This window comes from Rhinopithecus roxellana, chromosome 8 (assembly GCF_007565055.1).
Source record: "Rhinopithecus roxellana isolate Shanxi Qingling chromosome 8, ASM756505v1, whole genome shotgun sequence".
Taxonomy (NCBI): Eukaryota; Metazoa; Chordata; class Mammalia; order Primates; family Cercopithecidae; genus Rhinopithecus; species Rhinopithecus roxellana.
In genome coordinates this window covers 99,570,716-99,589,233 of record NC_044556.1, presented here as the reverse complement: position 1 = coordinate 99,589,233, position 18,518 = coordinate 99,570,716, and the positions used below count along the sequence as shown (strand labels likewise).

At 38.3% G+C, this 18,518-nt stretch overlaps 1 protein-coding gene across 5 annotated transcripts in view; it reads left to right on the top strand.

Moving 5' to 3' along the window:
- The window catches only part of ARID4B (AT-rich interaction domain 4B), a 162,102-nt gene that overhangs the window by 56,186 nt on the left and 87,398 nt on the right, over positions 1 to 18,518 (top strand). For all 5 annotated transcript variants that reach the window (XR_004058871.1, XM_010384652.2, XM_010384651.2 and 2 more), the window contains 4 exons: positions 9,024 to 9,134; positions 12,894 to 12,959; positions 14,357 to 14,447; positions 17,198 to 17,277. Coding sequence is in view for 4 of the 5 variants with exons in the window: in XM_010384652.2 (XP_010382954.1) it covers positions 9,024 to 9,134; positions 12,894 to 12,959; positions 14,357 to 14,447; positions 17,198 to 17,277 (348 nt within the window). In the remaining variant the exon portion in view is untranslated. The remainder of the gene's footprint in view (positions 1 to 9,023; positions 9,135 to 12,893; positions 12,960 to 14,356; positions 14,448 to 17,197; positions 17,278 to 18,518) is intronic.

The following is an 18,518-nucleotide window of genomic DNA, read 5'->3' as shown; positions in this document are numbered from 1 at the left end:
TATACACACACTCATATAATATGTGTTGTATACATGTATGTATACCTACATATGTACTCATTATCATCTTCAAACTTTTTAAGAGCAAGCTTAAAACACGATGTACTGTCACCCATTGTACTCCAGTGTGTAATTCCTAATAAATAGAACAGAATAACTTCAACTTTTTGGTCTGTCTACCTTTTTCTCATTTCCAATTACTCTTGGCAGATATACCAGAGAAAGGTTGCTCTTTAGATACTACAGTGCATAACGTCACACAGTTACACCACTAAAAATAATTCAGTAGTATTCAAAGATGATGCGAATATTCTGTTCATCAAACCACCTGTCCAGCTTAGCATCTTTTGATAGCTCTCTGAATCAGCTACCTTTATGATGGTTGCCAAACGTTGAATCTCTATCTGTTCTGTTACAGTTGTTAACAGTTTAGTATAAGGAAAAACTTTATCTTTGCTACATTTTAAAACATTCATTAATTCATTCATTCTTGTCAATATGGATTCATGGATTTCATTTTTACTGAATGAATTGTAATTTGTTACCAACTTTTAAAAGTGAGATATAATTAATTTACTGTGGAATACACAGATCTTAAGTTGATATATCCCTAAGGAGATAATAGAACAAATAATATTTATTTTAATGCTCAAACTTTCCCCCATTTGGCCAGTAAGAGGAAAACCCCTTCAAGATGCTTTCTGTGTCCCTTTGAAATGTCCCTATCATTAGTCGCACCATTTCTTTACTTTCTGACACAAGATGTTTCAGATTCTTCTTGTACTTTTCTCTGTCCAACCTTGAAATCAATCATTTTTCTAAGGATCCTAATACCTTTTAATGGAGAGAGTTATTTAGAAATCAAGACGTGGGCCAAGGCGGGGATAGATCACGAGGTCAGGAGTTCGAGACCAGCCTGACCAACATGGCGAAATCCCGTCTCTACTAATTAGCTGGGCATGGTGGAGAGTGCCTGTAATACCAGCTACTTGGGAGGCTGAGGCAGGAGAATCACTTGAACCTGGGAGGCAGAGGTTGCAGTGAGCCGAGATCACTCCCTTCCTTCCATTTTAACTTCTTTGGAGTGAAAAACATGGCCCCCACTATATTCAGTGTACTTACTTATTTGATTAGTCCGTTTATTTATTTGGTCCGGGTAATGGATCTTCCAGCCTTGCTGCTCATCTCCTCTCTCCCTATTCAGCTCTCACCCATGTCCTCAGCCACAGGACTGTACCTCCATGTGGTTCCCCCAGGCCTCCTCTTCACTGCCTTGTATATTCAGCTTCTGTCCTTGTGCCTCTTCAGCCTTTACCCCTTCACAACAAATCCGTGTCCTTAGTGCCACATGAAGAGGGAGAGAAGAAATGGCCCCAGAGAATATTTTGAAGTTATATTGCATGGTTTTCTTTTTATTTATTTATTTATTTTTGAGACGGAGTCTTGCTTTGTCGCCCAGGCTGGAGTACAGTGGCACAATCTTGGCTCACTGCAAGCTCCGCCTCCCGGGTTCACACCATTCTCCTACCTCAGCCTCCTGAGTAGCTGGGACTACAGGTGCCCACCACCATGCCTGGCTAACGTTTTGTATTTTTAGTAGAGACGGGTTTCATCGTTTTAGCCAGGATGGTCTCGATCTCTTGACCTCGTGAGCCGCCCACCTCGCCTCCCAAAGTGCTGGGATTACAGGTGTGAGCCACCGCGCCCGGCCATGGTTTTCTTCATTTCCTCGATATATTCATTGTTTTTATATTCCCCCCAACCAAATCGTGCATTTTAAGCTTGCTTTTTAAATGGTACACCCTTTGGTATATAAATGTTTTGTTTTTTGACAGACTTGCTCTGTCAACCCAACTGGAATGCCGTGTTGCAATCATGGCTCACTGCAGCCTCCACTTCCTGAGCTCTAATGATCCTCCCACCTCAGCCTCCCTAGTGGTTGGAACCATACATGCATGCCACTGTAATTTTTGTATTTCTGGTAGAGACGGGGTTTCACCCTGTTACCCAGGCTGGTCTCGAACTCCTGAGCTCAAACAATCCACACACCTTGGGCTCCCAAAGTGCTGGGATTATAGGTGTGAGCCACTGCACCCAGCCTACTGATGGTTTTTATGATCAAATTTAATACTCTTGTTTTCTGATTCTTTTTTTTTTTTTTTTTTTTTTTTGAGGCGGAGTCTCGCTCTGTCGCCCAGACTGGAGTGCAGTGGCCAGATCTCAGCTCACTGCAAGCTCCGCCTCCCGGGTTTACGCCATTCTCCTGCCTCAGCCTCCCGAGTAGCTGGGACTACAGGCGCCCGCCACCTCGCCCAGCTAGTTTTTGTATTTTTAGTAGAGACAGGGTTTCACCGTGTTAGCCAGGATGGTCTCGATCTCCTGACCTCGTGATCCGCCCGTCTCGGCCTCCCAAAGTGCTGGGATTACAGGCTTGAGCCACTGCGCCCGGCTTGTTTTCTGATTCTTTTGGCTACATTGGCACTGTAACCAATTTGAATCCCTTACTTTTTAAAAGAAACTACCTCAATAAAATGTCATCTAGCATGTTTTGCTTTTTAAAAAACATCTCGAATAATTGAATATTTCCTAGTCAGTGTCAGTGTTAGCCAGCCATTTGAAGATTTAACTATTGTCTTTCTAAAACTTAATTTATGTGTTTTATGTGCTGCAGCCCAGAGACACATTAGAGATTACTATTGATTCATTTGTGCACTTCTCTGCTTCCTTGGCATTTTGGCATCTTGAAGGATTATTATCCACTAATAGCTAATTTTAAAATGGCTTATGCTTTTTAGTGTTTCCATGGAATTCAGTGGTTTTTAGGTGCCAGTTAGGACATTTCGTAGACTGGCTAGGAAAATAATTATTTAAGCAATGCTGGAAAACTGTGAGGTAGCTGTTGCCTTGACAACCAGAAAACTGTTCTGTTTGTTCAAGAAAGGAATGGTAATTTAGTAGTTTAATTTCCTTTTTGGCATGGAGGTGCTACATAAAAACATCTTATTTTAGCCTCTGAGATGATCCATACTATTGATCAGAATTAGAGAAACAGAGCAAAAAGAAAAGGCAAGAGTTGTTTTTTTTCTGGCTACGTATAGATAGACATGCATACTTACCAGGGTTGGTCTTGGTCAAAAGAATCTTAGTTAACCTGCTGACATAATTCTTTGTATGTCTCTAAATTGAACCAAAGTAAATTAGCCTCAAAATACTGGTGCAGTCTTGGTACACTAAGGGGTCGTGATACACTTTGTTATGGAGCATCCCCACAAAGATTTAAGATTCATTCTCTTGCCCCTAGAATTCAACATGATTGCTTCATGTCTGGATTGAATGAGGGAGAAAATATTTTAAAGGAACTCCTCTTCCCCCACGTGTATACACAATTACATTGGCATCTGCTCTATTTATATGGGAATTTTTTTATGATTTAACCCATTTGTATATAGACCTAAACTTTTTTTTTTTTTTTAAACAATTGCCTCCCAGGTTGTAAAGTAAAAATAATTGCCTTTATTTGGCAATGTGTGCTGGGCCCTCTTCTAAGCATTTTATGTGTACCATCTTACTCCTCATCCTTGTGACAGAACTGTTATTGTATGCTGAGGCCTTAAGCTAAGTGGCTTAGCCCAAGGTCACCTCACTACTAAGGGATAGATTTGAACCTAGGCATCTAGTTTAGGAACGTATACCCTTTTTTTTTCTTTTCTTTTCTTTTTTTTTTTTTTTGAGACAAAGTCTCAATGTCGCACAGGCTGGAGTGCAGTGGTGTGATCTCTGCTCACTGCAACTTCAGCCTCTCGGGCTCAAGTGGTCCTCCCACTATAGCCTCCCTCATAGCCAGGACTACCAGCAGGTGCCACCATGCTTGGCTAATTTTTGTATTTTTAGTAAAAACAGGGTTTTGCCATGTTGCTCAGTCTGGTTTTGAACTCCTGGGCTCAAGCAGTCCTCCCTCTTAGGCCTCCCAAAGTGCTGGGGTTACAGGCGTGAGCCACTGTGCTTGGCTTGGGAACCTGTACTCTTAATTACTGTATTATACTGACTTTTTTTTTTTTTTTGAGACGGAGTCTCACCCTGTCGCCCGGGCTGGAGTGCAGTGGCACAATCTTTGCTCACTGCAATCTCCACCTCCCAGGTTCAAGTGATTCTCCTGCTTCAGCCTTCCGAGTAGCTGGGATGACGGGTGCCCACCACCACACCCAGCTAATGTTTTGTATTTTTAGTAGAGATGGAGTTTCACCATGTTGGTCAGGCTGGTCTCGAATGCCTGACCTCGTGATCCACCTGCCTCAGCCTCCCAAAGTGCTGGGATTATAGGCATGAGCCACCGTGCCCAGCCTAAAATGTTTTTTATTATTTATTTATTTATTTATTTATTTATTTTTGAGATGAAGTTTCCCTCTTGTCACCCAGGCTGGAGTGCAATGGCACGATCTCGGCTCACTGCAACCTCCGCCTCCTGAGATCAAGCAATTCTGCTTCAGCCTCCCATGTAGCTGGGATTACAGGCACCCGCCACCACACCTGGCAAAATTTTTATATTTTAAGTAGAGATGGGGTTTCACCATGTTGGCCAGGCTGGTCTCGAACTCCTGACTTTCAGGTAATCCAACCGCCTTGGCCCCCCAAAGTGCTGGGATTACAGGCATGAGCCACCTTGCCCAGCCAAAATGTGGTTTTGCCCCTTGAATAATAAGAAATAAGGAAGGGAACCAAATCTGAATTTCTATGATAAAATGACTTGTTTGTCCACATGAAGTGTTTAATAATATTATAACTTCCTTGCTGACTACCTCAGACATCACAATGGAGTGCTTTCTAATATTGACTCTGTTTTTTTGATGTGGCAGCTGAAGCTTAGAGAGGTTCAGTAGCCTACAAAAACTCATCTAGTTGGTGTAAGGAGTAGAGCTTGGATTAAGACCTTGCCTCTCTGCTTTGAAAGCCTGTGCTATGGCTGGGCGCGGTGGCTCAAGCCTGTAATCCCAGCACTTTGGGAGGCCGAGACGGGCGGATCACGAGGTCAGGAGATCGAGACCATCTTGGCCAACACGGTGAAACCCCCGTCTCTACTAAAAAATACAAAAAAACTAGCCGGGCGAGGTGGCGGGCGCCTGTAGTCCCAGCTACTCGGGAGGCTGAGGCAGGAGAATGGTGTAAACCCAGGAGGCGGAGCTTGCAGTGAGCTGAGATCCGGCCACTGCACTCCAGCCTGGGCAACAGAGCGGGACTCCGTCTCAAAAAAAAAAAAGAAAAGAAAGCCTGTGCTATTAATCAGTCTGCTCCATTACCTCATGTTAAACTAATGATAGAGTGATACCTTATGCCCACCTAAAATTACATACTCAAATCTGACCACCTCAGTTACGGATTTGATTTGGGTTTCTGTGTAAAGTCTCATTCGTATTTTGGTTGATATTTAAAAATAGTTCGATAGTTTGATTCTAGATGATTATATATGTCTCAAAGCTTCCCATTCTGTCCACCTTTGTAATGTCAGTGCTTTGATATAGGCTTGCTAAACAGTTATGTGTAAGATTCAAATTATTGTGCTAAATGAGAATTTAGGAACAGAAAAGTAACTTACCTGAGATGATGTATAATAAATAGAGATGGCAGCAGTAAGATCAGAACACAGATCATGGCCTTTTCTGTGCTCTTTATAACAAATTAACACCGTTCTCATAATGTGTTTCAGTTTTAGCAGCTTTTATCAGACTTCGGTTTCCTTCCGCAAGTCTGTCTTTTTTTTCCCGCAAGTCTGTCTTTCTTTTTTTTTTTTTTTTTTTTTGAGTCGGCGTCTCACTCTGTCACCCAGGCTGGAGTGCAATGGCACGATCTCAGTTCACTGCAAGCTCTGCCTCCCAGGTTCACGCCATTCTCCTGCCTTAGCCTACTGAGTAGCTGACTACAGGTGTCCGCCACCATGCCCGGCTAATTTTTTTTTTTTTTTTTTTTTTTTTAATAGAGATGGGGTTTCACCGTGTTAGCCAGGATGGTCTCGATCTCCTGACCTCGTGATTCGCCCGCTCCGGCCTCCCAAAGTGGTGGGATTACAGGCGTGAGCCCTGCGCCCAGCCCTCCCTCTGCAAGTCTTTCTAAAGGCATTTTCTTTATATACCTTGTAATTCCTTTTCATGTGTTCTAGCATGAAGGAAAGAAAATATGACCCTTCAAAAGAATAATTTGCCCTACAATAATTTGAAGTAATTAATACCCTTCTCCTGTCAACATGGATTTTTATATTGTTGAAGATGTGCAATGGGCTTAATTTGCGGGGCAGAATCCCCTTTCTCAAATTCAGCTTTAATAAATTTGCCCAATAAGCAAATCTACAGTTTGCTGTAGTTGAAATGTTGCTAGTGTCTGTGAATGTTAATGAAAAGAATACGCAAATGGGTTTCTGAATACTAATAGTCTGAAGATGTTACTGTTCTATACCCTGTTTTGTTCAGAATTATCTATTAAAAATTTTAAAGTGTATCAATTCCTAAATATTTATATGTTCCTCAGTAGGTACAAATGTGCAACTTTTAGTTGATTTATTGTTCTCTTCTGTGTTTCATAATTTCAGTTTCCTCATCAATTTTATTTTTAACTATACTGTTTGTCTCTCAAAATAAAATTTTACTGACTAGTATGGCAGAATGCGTTAATAGAGGAGGTTGCAAATTGTGGAAAGTTATGAGCCTGTGGTCATGAAGACTGCCCCATCATTTGGGTTTTTATAGCAGTAATACGCAGTACCAATTGAACCACAGAGTGAATTGAAATTTCCTTAAATTTTTTTTCTCTCTTTAAAACATTTTAAAAAATATTTAATTGACAAGTAAAGCTTGAACATATTCAGTATGTGCAACATGATGAATTGGTACGTTTTATGATTACCACAGTTACATTAACAAACACATCCATTATCACTTGGGCTGTACATAATCTTCCCATCCTTATAATAAAAGTTTTTTTTTTAAAAAATAATTGAGATAGGATCTTGCTATGTTGCTTGGGCTGATCTCGAACTCCTGGGCTCAAGCAGTCCTCCTGCTTCGGCCTCCCGGATTGCTGGGATTACAGGTGTGAGCCCCAATGCGTGGCCATTTTTACGATTTTGGAGCAAAGTGCTGTGAGTCTCTTTTCATATTCTTGCTAAAATAAAGCCACTAGTATGCCTGGAATGTAACCATAATTTTGGCCAGGGAAAATGATATTTTAAGAGACCTAAGACAGGTAGGTAAAGTAGAAATGCGTTTATTCAGTAGGTACAACAGCAATGTAAAGTTATTAAGTCGTAGTTAACAACATAAAACAATTAAAAAGTATTAGTACAGAAATGATTATCTTTCTGTGAGGGTATATTCCTATTATAGTATAAATGAACTGATGAATAGGCATTTTCCTAAGTTGATTTTAAAAATTGCATAACTGGCATGTTTTAAGTTTCCTTTTTATGAAATACATGGGCTGTGAGCCGGGCGGCCGCTGTGGAGGCCTGATGCAATTGTGGGCGCTTCTGTTACAGTGCTAGACTATCGTTCCCTTTCTTTGGGAGAGAGATGACTCTGTATGATAGCCACAACCTTTAGGGGAGCATTTACTTTAAAATCAGAATGAACTTGATTCTTTAATTATTACTCATAACAGCATTTCTCACTTTATATTCTATGGAATTTCTGTAGGATGTTAATAGATGTCAAGAGAAAAGAAAGAGTTCTTTGGACAAGTAGATTGGGAAATGTTAAAATGTAATCATTTTCTCTATTAGAGGGTTTCTCAGATCTTTTAGTTTACATTTATGAATCTCCAAAGTTGAGGCAGAGAAGTAATTCATTCAATATACTGAATTTCCCCCAACTTCTGTCTCCTTTCCTTTTGGTGGAACATCCTGGGATGTAGTACTTCTTATAAAGCACTTTGGAAAAAGCTACTTACATGATTTTCCTTTGGCTGTGGAATTAATATAAGCAGAAGAGCTCCTTAGAATACAGATGTAGAAATGTACCTGATTGTAAAATGTGAGAGCAGCTATTAAAAACTAAATCACAACTGAAGAAACATAAATATTAAGGTAGAAGACTAAATATCCAGCGAACCCCTCCTATTAAAGCATTTGAGATATTTTGGTTTCAAAGTTTTGGGACTTTCCAGATTGAATTTCTTTGTATAGTTTTCACTAGTAGTTTAAATACACTTATTTTTCTCCCTTTATGTATACTACATTATTTTTTGTTTGCTTTTTGGAGATAGGGTCTCACTCTGTGGCCCAGGCTAGAGTTCAGTGGCACGATCATAGTTCACTCCAGTGTCGACCTCTTGGGCTCAAGCAGTCCTCCCACTTCAGTCTCCCAAGTAGCTAGGAGTACAGGCGCATGGCGCCACAGCCAGCTAATTTTTATTTTTTTATTTTGTAGATACAAGTTCTCCCTATGTTGCTTGGGGTGGTCTCAAACTCCTAGACTCAAGTGACCCTCCAGCCTTGGCCTTCCAAAGTTCTGGGATCATAGGCAGGAGCCACCATACCAGGCACTACACTATACTACCTTAGACTTTTCTAGATAGAGATATAACAGAGGTATTCTGAATTTGGGTGACTGCTAAGATAGAGCCTAAATATTAGAAGAGTTTGTCGTCCCCCTCCCCCCCCGCTCTGAATTTGAGTTTTAAAGATCTGCTTTTGGCCAATGGACCCTTTTCTTTAAGTCGTCATAGAATAAATAAATATTTGAATGAATTCAGTGATTGGAGGGGTATACTTGTGAGTGAGCTAATTTATATCATGGACTATATGTATTTAATGGAAATAAGATACCTTTATATTTTATATGATGTACATTTAAATAGTCTTTATGATAAACATTTTACTTGTTTTTTAATTTATAGTATTTTATAGATTGGTCTTGTTAACATACATTTCACATTTATAACTGTTATAGCTTAACAAGATTAGGCTCACTATTCTGAGGTCTGATTGTGAGAAAGAATTAGAGAGTTTAAATCTAATTATATTTTTTTGCATTTTTTAGGCCCTTGATGAGCCTCCCTATTTGACAGTGGGCACTGATGTGAGTGCTAAATACAGAGGAGCCTTTTGTGAAGCCAAGATCAAGACAGCAAAAAGACTTGTCAAAGTCAAGGTACAGTATTTATAGATTTTATAAATTATATGTTCAGCATTTGATATTTAAACTTTTACTTGGTGAGTGTATTTAAGAATTGTTTTTCTGCAAAATAAGTTTCTAGGAGTGAAGGTTGTAAAAGTACCTCAAAACAAAGCATTTTTTTGTTATTTTAAAAGTATTATAATTGGAATGAAATTAGATTATCACAGTTGGTATTTTGAATGCCATTTCACTATAGACATCTTATTATTTGTATAGTGTTTTAGAGCTGGAAGAGAACTTAGAAGTCATCTAGTTTAATTGTTTCATTTTATTACAAGAAAAATGAGGCTCAGAGAGGGTTAGTGGTTTCTCCAAGGCCATTATGCCAAATTCATGGCAGAATTGGAACTACCATAGTTCATCAGTTTTAAGGCATTCCCCCCCCTCTATTTCAGCCATAAAATTGGAATGTGACTTGTAATTGATGGTGCCCTAGATAACAGTGAAATAAGGTACATCTAGTTGTTGACTCCTTATGCTCTGCCTTTTTTGAAACATCTTTCTTTTTTTTTTTTTTTTTTTTTTTTGAGACGGAGTCTGGCTCTGTCGCCCAGGCTGGAGTACGGTGGCCGGATCTCAGCTCACTGCAAGCTCCGCCTCCCAGGTTCACGCCATTCTCCTGCCTCCGCCTCCCAAGTAGCTGGGACTACAGGCGCCCACCTCGTCGCCCGGCTAGTTTTTTGTATTCTTTAGTAGAGACGGGGTTTCACCGTATTAGCCAGGATGGTCTCGATCTCCTGACCTTGTGATCCGCCCGTCTCGGCCTCCCAAAGTGCTGGGATTACAGGCTTGAGCCACCGCGCCCGGCCACATCTTTCTAAAGTACTTGAGTTTTGTCTTAATGTAGAAAAAGGAATGTAATTGCTTCCATTTTAATAAATTATCAGCCTTGAAAAATGCCAGACAGGTGAACTTGTATATAGACATTTATTCATTTGTCAATAGTTTATTGAGTGACAAACCTTTTGCAGGGAACTTTTAGGTGGGAAGGAGGATGGGGATATTAGGATGAAACTGACCTGATCTGTCCTCAAGGAATTTATAATCTAGATTAGCAGATACTTTTTAAACCATTGGTTTTTATTTCACCAATTACATAGGCTGAAGAGGTTTTGTACTTCTATGTAGGGTATCAGTCTCTTCTGGAACTTTTACTGTGCCTATATTCCTTATGTGTGGATGTGTTGAAAAAGCTACCTGGGTGATTCTAATTCGCACTCCTGGTTAGGAACCATTGTGATAAGGCTTTTGAATTAACTATAAACCAGTAGAGGGCTAGTCTTGGCCCCACCCTACCTTCAGTTTCCACATGCTTGGTGGTTGGTGCTTTTATACTATGCATTTCCTGTTCTGGCTTCACACACTGGTATTCCCCGAGCACTGTTTTTTGCTGGTACTATCCTGCAGATGAAGAGAAAGCCTTTTACCAATTTTTGTACTTTTTCAGGACCACCGGTAGCACATGTATCACCTTTGTGTGAAGTAGACAAAAGCCCTCCCTCCTGGTGGAAAGCCTCCTTAGCAGCGCTTGGCTTGCAGATAGCAAGTTTGTGCCAGCTGGAAAAGATACTCTTTTTGGACAGGAGCTGTGTCACTCCAGGACCCATGCTTTGGCCCACAAAGCAAAGGCTGAATTTAAGCCCCAACTTGCATCCTTAGCTGCACATTTCCTGTCTAATGAATGAACTAGGAAAATGACATGTATCAGTCCTGCCGTTTCTTGCTGTAAAGGAAAGAAACAAAACTCTTACTGGATTCTACTGCCTCTATTGATAGCACAGAGTACCTTGTGCCTTATAAGTAGCGAATATCTAAAGCTTATTTTTATTTTTTTTGGCTGCCCTAAAAATTTGTTTCTGTAGAGGTGATGTCCATTAAAACACATACACAAGGAAAAAGAAATTGTTTTTAATTCAGTGATTTTGTCAGTAGATATTGGGATACAGTTCTTAACATGTTTAATTTGTTTATGCTTCAAAGTTAATATATTTTTAACAAATTTGTTGATATGTTTTTACTACCTGTTTTCATTTATTGAACATTTACTATGTGCTAAGCTCTAGCTAAAGGTGAAACTAGTGTTAAGACCTAGTCCCCATCTGTAAGTAGCTTGTAGTTTAAGTGAAGGGCACAGATACCTAAACACGTGATTTAAATAAAGTGTGATAATGCTTTTGTATGACACAGAAATGCCTGGGATGCTGTGCGTATAAGGCATCTCCTTTCATAGCTGGTTTGTGAGTGAGCCTGCCTGTTACCTAAAATAATTATCACATAAACCCGATAAAGACCCTGTTAATGATTCAATCCCTATAAAAAACTGTTAACCTTATAGGGAAAACAACTGTTTTCTATACTGAGTAGTGGAAGCTATCTTGTTTTTCGCCAACTAATTAAATATTTAAATTTGGACTCATTATTTTAACTTAATCTTTTCACATCTGGCTTCCCATTCTCTGATTTCTGTAATGATGTAGAGTACAGTAAAGTTCTGGAACTAGACTTTAAATATAGCTCCACCATGTCTGGTTTGGTGATCTTGGACCAGGTACTTACACTTTCTGTTTTTTTTTTCGTTGTTGTTGTTGTTAGTTTTGTTTTTGAGATGGAGTCTCGCTCTGTCCCCCAGGCTGGAGTGCAGTGACGCAATCTAGGCTCACTGCAACCTCCACCTTCCTGGTTCAAGCGATTCTCCTGCATCAGCCTCCAGAGTAGCTGAGATTAACAGGCGTGTGCCACCATGCCTGGCTAATTTTTGTATTTTTAGTAGATACGGGGATTCACCATATTAGCCAGGCTGGTCCCATCTCCTGATCTCAGGTGATCCACCTGCCTCGGCCTCCCAAAGTGCTGGGATTACAGGGATGAGCCACCACACCTGGCCTGTTTCTCAGTTTTCTTATCAACAAAATGGGAACAATCATACCTACCTAATAGGGTTGTCGTGGAGATTAAATGTTTGGTACTAGAGACTGATGCTCAGATCTCAGTAAGTGTTTGCTGCTACTGTTTATTATTAAGGTAGGCCTTCACAAAATGATATAATACGTAATAGCCTAAAATCCCCACATCTTTCTTTCTCATTTCTTAGGGAAAGCAATTTTACAACTAAATTAATAACTGATAGTATTGAAATAAAGAATGATATGTGGGAGCGTGCGTGGTGGCTCACACCTGTAATCCCAGCACTCTGGTAGGTCGAGGCAGGCGGATCACTTGAGTTTAGGAGTTTGAGACCAGCCTGGCCAACGTGGTGATACCCTGTCTCTATTAAAAATACAAAAATTAGTCGGCCTGGTGGTAGGTGCCTGTAATCCTAGCTACTTGAAAGGTTGAGGCAGGAGAATCACTTGAACCCTGAGGTGGAGGTTGCAGTGAGCCAAGATTGTGCTATGGCATTCCAACCTGAGCAACAGAGTGAGATTGTGTATCCAAAAAAGAAAAAAGTTGGAAAAAAAAAAAAAAAAAAAAACGGAAAAGGAATGATATGTGGAACATCTAATAATTTAGATGTGCTATCATTGATTACTTTTATTTTTGAAAACTGAGCTATGATCTGGACAGTTTGTAAATAATTTTTTGTTTTAGTTAATCTACTTAGGAATTGGGATGTTGTATAAACTAGGCAGCTATTAGTTTATGTTTCTTTTAATACAAATGAATAATTGGTGCATTGATGAGCTTGTGTTGCTTGGTTTATTTTTGGTGGCTAATTAAACTTATAATCTCTAGGTGACATTTAGACATGATTCTTCAACAGTGGAAGTTCAGGATGACCACATAAAGGGCCCACTAAAGGTAATTCATGTATTCATTGTTAATTCTAATGATTGGGAAAAAAATAATTATACTTGGTAATTTTCTTTTAATTCATTGGCCATTTCGTTATTGATTTGATAAACTCAATATGTAATTTTCTCTAAAAAGACTAATAGAAAAAATAGACTTAATCTCAGCGACTAAGGAGGCTGAGGCGGGAGGATAGCTTGAGGCCAGGAGTTCAAGGTTGCAATAAGTTATGATTGTGCACACTGCACTTGGGGACAGCATGAGATGCTGCCTCTTACAAAAAAGATTTAATATTAAATAATACTTGATATGGTAGTAAAACCAAACAGTTTATTCAGAAGTAAAATGAGCATCAAAGAAGCATTGACTACATTTATTTAGTTAATCCGCCATATTTCCTTTACTAAAATGATGGATTTTCCAAAATTAATAGATGATGAACTAGGGATTAGTGATGTCAGTTCGACGATGATCTGAAAAGTGAGAAAGTTAGAAAACCAAAAATCAGAGTTCTTACTTCTTTGGAGCCACTACTGGCAAATGAAATCTTTTAAGGGTCATCAGCCTTCATACTAACAGCTGGAGAGTTTTATTTCTTTGCATTCATTTTTCCTCATTGGCAAGTGAAATAAATGCTGTTTTACTTTTTTGCCAGTGAGCAAGCTAAAAGAGAATGTGTGGGTAAACCACTGTGTGCTCTTTGGCTGGTTTAGGGCCAAAAGGAAACCCCAGAGCAATTTTTAAATTTAAACCTCCTTCCTGAGGTTCCTTGAAAGAAGTGTGGAAATACGGGGTAAGGAGAGTCAGTTTCACAGATGGTGGTACTCACAGTGTAATCTACCGACCCTGGGGGTTCTCAGGACTCTTTTAGGGGGTTGTAAAGGTAAAACTTTATAATAGTACTTAGGAATTATTTACCTTTGTTACTACAGTTAACATTTTCACTGATGGTACAGAAATATTGGTGGGTAAAACTGCTGGCCCCCTTTTTATTTTTTTTGAGGCCGAGTCTCACTCTGTCACCTAGGCTGGAGTGCAGTGGCACCGATCTCGGCTCGCTGCAACCTCCACCTCCCAGGTTCAAGCAGTTCTCCTGACTCAGCCACCTGGGTAGTTGGAATTACAGGCACCTGCCACCACGCCTGCCCAATTTTTGTATTTTTGGTAAAGACGGGGTTTCACCATGTTGGCCAGGCTGGTCTTTAACTCCTGACCTCAAGTGATCCACCCGCCTCAGCCCCCCAAAGTGTTGGAATTACAGGCTCACGCCAACTGCTGGCACTTTTAAATGAAGTCAGTAATCATTTAATTCTTCACCATCATGCACTCAATTGAAAGAAAAACCCAGGTTTTGGTTTGTTCATTTACCTTTTAAAAGTTTTTCTAACATGTTAAAAATACTTTAGGTAGGAGCTATTGTGGAAGTGAAGAATCTTGATGGTGCGTATCAGGAAGCTGTTATCAATAAACTAACAGATGCGAGTTGGTACACTGTAGGTAAGAAAATAAATTTTCTTTTAAAAATGTATTTTTAGTTACATAAAGAAAACTTAATACGAATAAAATGGAATTTCCTGGATTCACTTCTTAATACCCTAGATATTATTACTGTTACTGGATTTTATCTTTCCACATCTTTTAAAAATTTATTTTCAAAGTATATGTATGTGTGTATAACAAAGATTGAAATTATTTAATGTATATATTATGCAGTTGGAATTCTAGCTTTTTTTTACTTCAAAGTGTATCTTAGAGAAATTGCTTTTTTTCCCCATCTTACCTATTTTTAAGTTTATAGTTCAGTAATGTTAAGGATATTCATGTTGTTTTATAACAGAAATTTCTTTTAACTGTGTATATATAGATGGCTCCCAGCAGGAAACAAAGTAGTAGTATATTTTATAATAGTTGATATGCTAGTTTATTTTTTCTTACTGATGAGGTTGCCAGTTTTCTTACTATTAAAATAAATGCTGGATTGAATATTTTTTATACCTAATTAGGTACTTAATTAGGATACCTATTGTATCCTAATAATTCTTTGGTGTACATACTAAGAAATAGAGGTTTCAGAAAAATATACTCTAAAAATTTCATTAGTTAATGAAAACCGCCTTCCTAAAAGATACTGTCTGTTTTCTCAGTCCTTGTCAGATTTTATGTCATTTAAAAAAATTTTTTGCTAATTTGGACATAAAGTAATATCTCAATCTTGTTTCAGTATGCTCTTCCCATGATTACTAGTGAGATTGAACATCTTTTCATATGTTTATTGAAAGGAACATAATTTCATTTGTGTTTTCTCTGTTTTGAGTTGCTGGCTCTTTTATTCTTTCCCTTTTTCTCTTGAGATGATTTATCTTTTTATTATTTTTAGGACATGTGTTCTTTATATATTTTGGATATTAACTGTTTACTACTTCAGTTACACATATGTTTCTCCTGTTGCTTTATTCTTGTCTCTGCTTTTAATTTTCATGTAGTTAGTTTTTGTATGGTCACCTTTTATTTTGTAATTTTAGTTTTGAATCTTAAGAAAGCCTTTCATCAGTGTTATAAATCTATTTTCTAATGTATTCTTCTAATTTTTTTACTTTTATTTATTTTTATTTTTGTTCTACAAATAGATTTTTATTTCACCTAGAGTAGTATGTATTTTTTCCAGTGTTCTAAAATAATGATTAAAAACTATTTGTCCTAGATTGATAGCCATTCATTCCAGTATTATTTATTAAAGGTAACAATTCCTACCATTCAGTGACCTCAGAGATGACAGTAAACACCTAGTAATATGTTTGGTGATTTCAGAGTTTGATAGAACTTTCAGGTAGAATAGGTGAGTTTTGTTTTTACTTTTTTGGTGTGAGAATAAAACCTGGTGAAAATAGAGGGAAAATTATTTGATTTTGAGGCATAAGGAAATATTTGACTTTATGTAAGTGAGAAGACTGTGAGCAATTCTATGTAGTAAGTATAGATGGTGATTGGTTGTAATAGTCTACTAAATGTGACACTTGTGTATTTTAGTTACATCATTTAAAGATGTACTGAAAATTATTTATCCAGTCTCACATAATGTAAGTTGTTATGTAACATACAAGAGTCTAATTTTAGTTCAGCCAGTGAGGAAAGGGCATTGCCTTTCTTTTAACCATTAATCATTTTTCAGTAAATGTGAGATCCTGTTGAACATCAGAAAAAAAAAAGGAAAGAAGAGAATCTAATTTTAGTAAGATAGGCAGAAACTGTAATTTCTAAAATCGAGATCTGGTAACATTATTTAAAACAGTTACTGTCTTCCCATGATTTCTAAGGAATGTAGCATATCCCCAAATGATTTATGTATATCACAAATTTATTCATATAATACAAAAATAGTCATACATTCCATATCTGTTAACTTATGGTGGTTTTGCTGGGGTGTTTTAAGTACTTTATTTTTATTAAAATTTTTCCCCTATGTTACTGAGATATAATTGACAAGATCATGTAAATGTATATGTAACATGATGATCTGATATGCAAATATATTGTGAAATAATTACTGCAACCAAGTTGCTTAACACTTCCATCACCTTTTCATAGACATTTTAGTATTTTAAGTCAGTAGTTTTCAACTGGGATGAATTTACCCCCCAGGGAACATTTGGCAATGCCTGGAAACATTTTAGATTGTCCACAGCTGGGAAGGGGGTGCTACTGGCATCTAGTGGGTAGAGGCCAGGAGTGCTGCTCAATATCTTGCAGTGCACAGGACAAGCCTACCACAACAGAGAATTTTCTGGTGCGGTGTGTCACTAGTGACAGTGCTAAGCGCGATAAACCTTACCTTAAATAATGAAAATACAGTTATTTTTTTGAAGGGGCAGTCTGACTGCATAAATTTGTAATCTTTCTTAGGTAAATCTGTCAGTAGGAAAACCTGGCTTTTCTTTACCATTTTGAGAAGAGTTAATTAGCATTTAAGTGGTTTCCTCTTGAAATACCAACTTCTTATTTTTATTTGGTATGTCCTGTTTTAGACAAGATGCTTTCATTTCATATATGTTGTTTCCGTTTCACTAGAAATTGGATAAGTTACTTTAATAACTATATTTGAAGTTACTAGAAAACATAAAATGTGAATTGAATTCCAAATATAGTCTTAAATAGTATATCTGTTTGCACTCAGAAAATTATAATACATATCATCTCTTTGATCTTTGAAAAAATCCTTCAGTAGCTTCCATTTTTACTCCCTCTCATAGTTTTCGATGATGGAGATGAGAAGACACTGAGACGATCTTCACTGTGCCTGAAAGGAGAGAGGCATTTTGCTGAAAGTGAAGTAAGTCATCATTTAACAAATGAACATGTCTTAATATTTTTTATTGGGAGGAATAAATTTTTGTTTTCTCAACTCAGTCAACTTACTTCCTAATCAGGAAAGTTCATTAATACACAGTACCATTATGATGTAATCTGTGAAACCTGTTTAAGGTCCTGTGTTTGAGCACCAGGTTCTGTCTTCTTTTTTGTCTATGTAAAGTGTTTTAGTATTTGTCCACAGGTAAAATACAATGGGCTTTAATTATTATCTTTAGGCAGTTTTTAAATAGATTTAAAATTTATAAATAACTAGAAAGCAGATTTCTGATTTGTAATCTACTTGATCGTTGTCATAAAGGACGTATTGATACAACAGTCTTTAACTGCCGCTACTGCTATTAACTGATAATTATTATACCTTCTCCTCTTGCCTGACTGCCCTTCCTAAAATTGTCCCTTCCATTCCCTATCATCCTTATAGATTGATTTAGCTCTTATTCCCTAACATTGAAATATGAGTACATAATTATTTATTGTCTGCCTTCCTCACTAGAATGTGTCACAGGGGCAGGGACTTTGTGTATCTTCTTTAGGGCTTTGTTCCTAGTTGCTGTAACAGTGCCTGACACCGAGTATGAACTTCATAAGTATTAGTTGGATGAATAGATGAGGTGCTTATAATTGCCAGGGACTTTGCTAAGTGCTTTACATACATTATTGTATTTGCAACATTATGAGGTAGTTACTATTATTATCCCCAGCTTTCAGATTAATAAATGGATAGCTAGAGCTGTTTTTCTAACCAGCACTTTCTTTTTTTTTTTTTTTTTTTTTTTTTTTTTTTGAGATGGAGTCTCGCTCTGTCGCCCAGGCTGGAGTGCAGTGGCCGGATCTCAGCTCACTGCAAGCTCCGCCTCCCGGGTTTACGCCATTCTCCTGCCTCAGCCTCCCGAGTAGCTGGGACTACAGGCGCCCGCCACCTCGCCCGGCTAGTTTTTTGTATTTTTTAGTAGAGACGAGGTTTCACCGTGTTCGCCAGGATGGTCTCGATCTCCTGACCTCGTGATCCGCCCGTCTCGGCCTCCCAAAGTGCTGGGATTACAGGCTTGAGCCACCGCGCCCGGCCTAACCAGCACTTTCTAGCACCAAAGTCATATCCTTAAATTGAAAGATGTTAGTAAGAACGGAGGGTTCACAAAGTTTTGTAACTAACTCGCTTGCAATTCAGAATTTAAAAGATAGACGTTACTCTAAATGGTG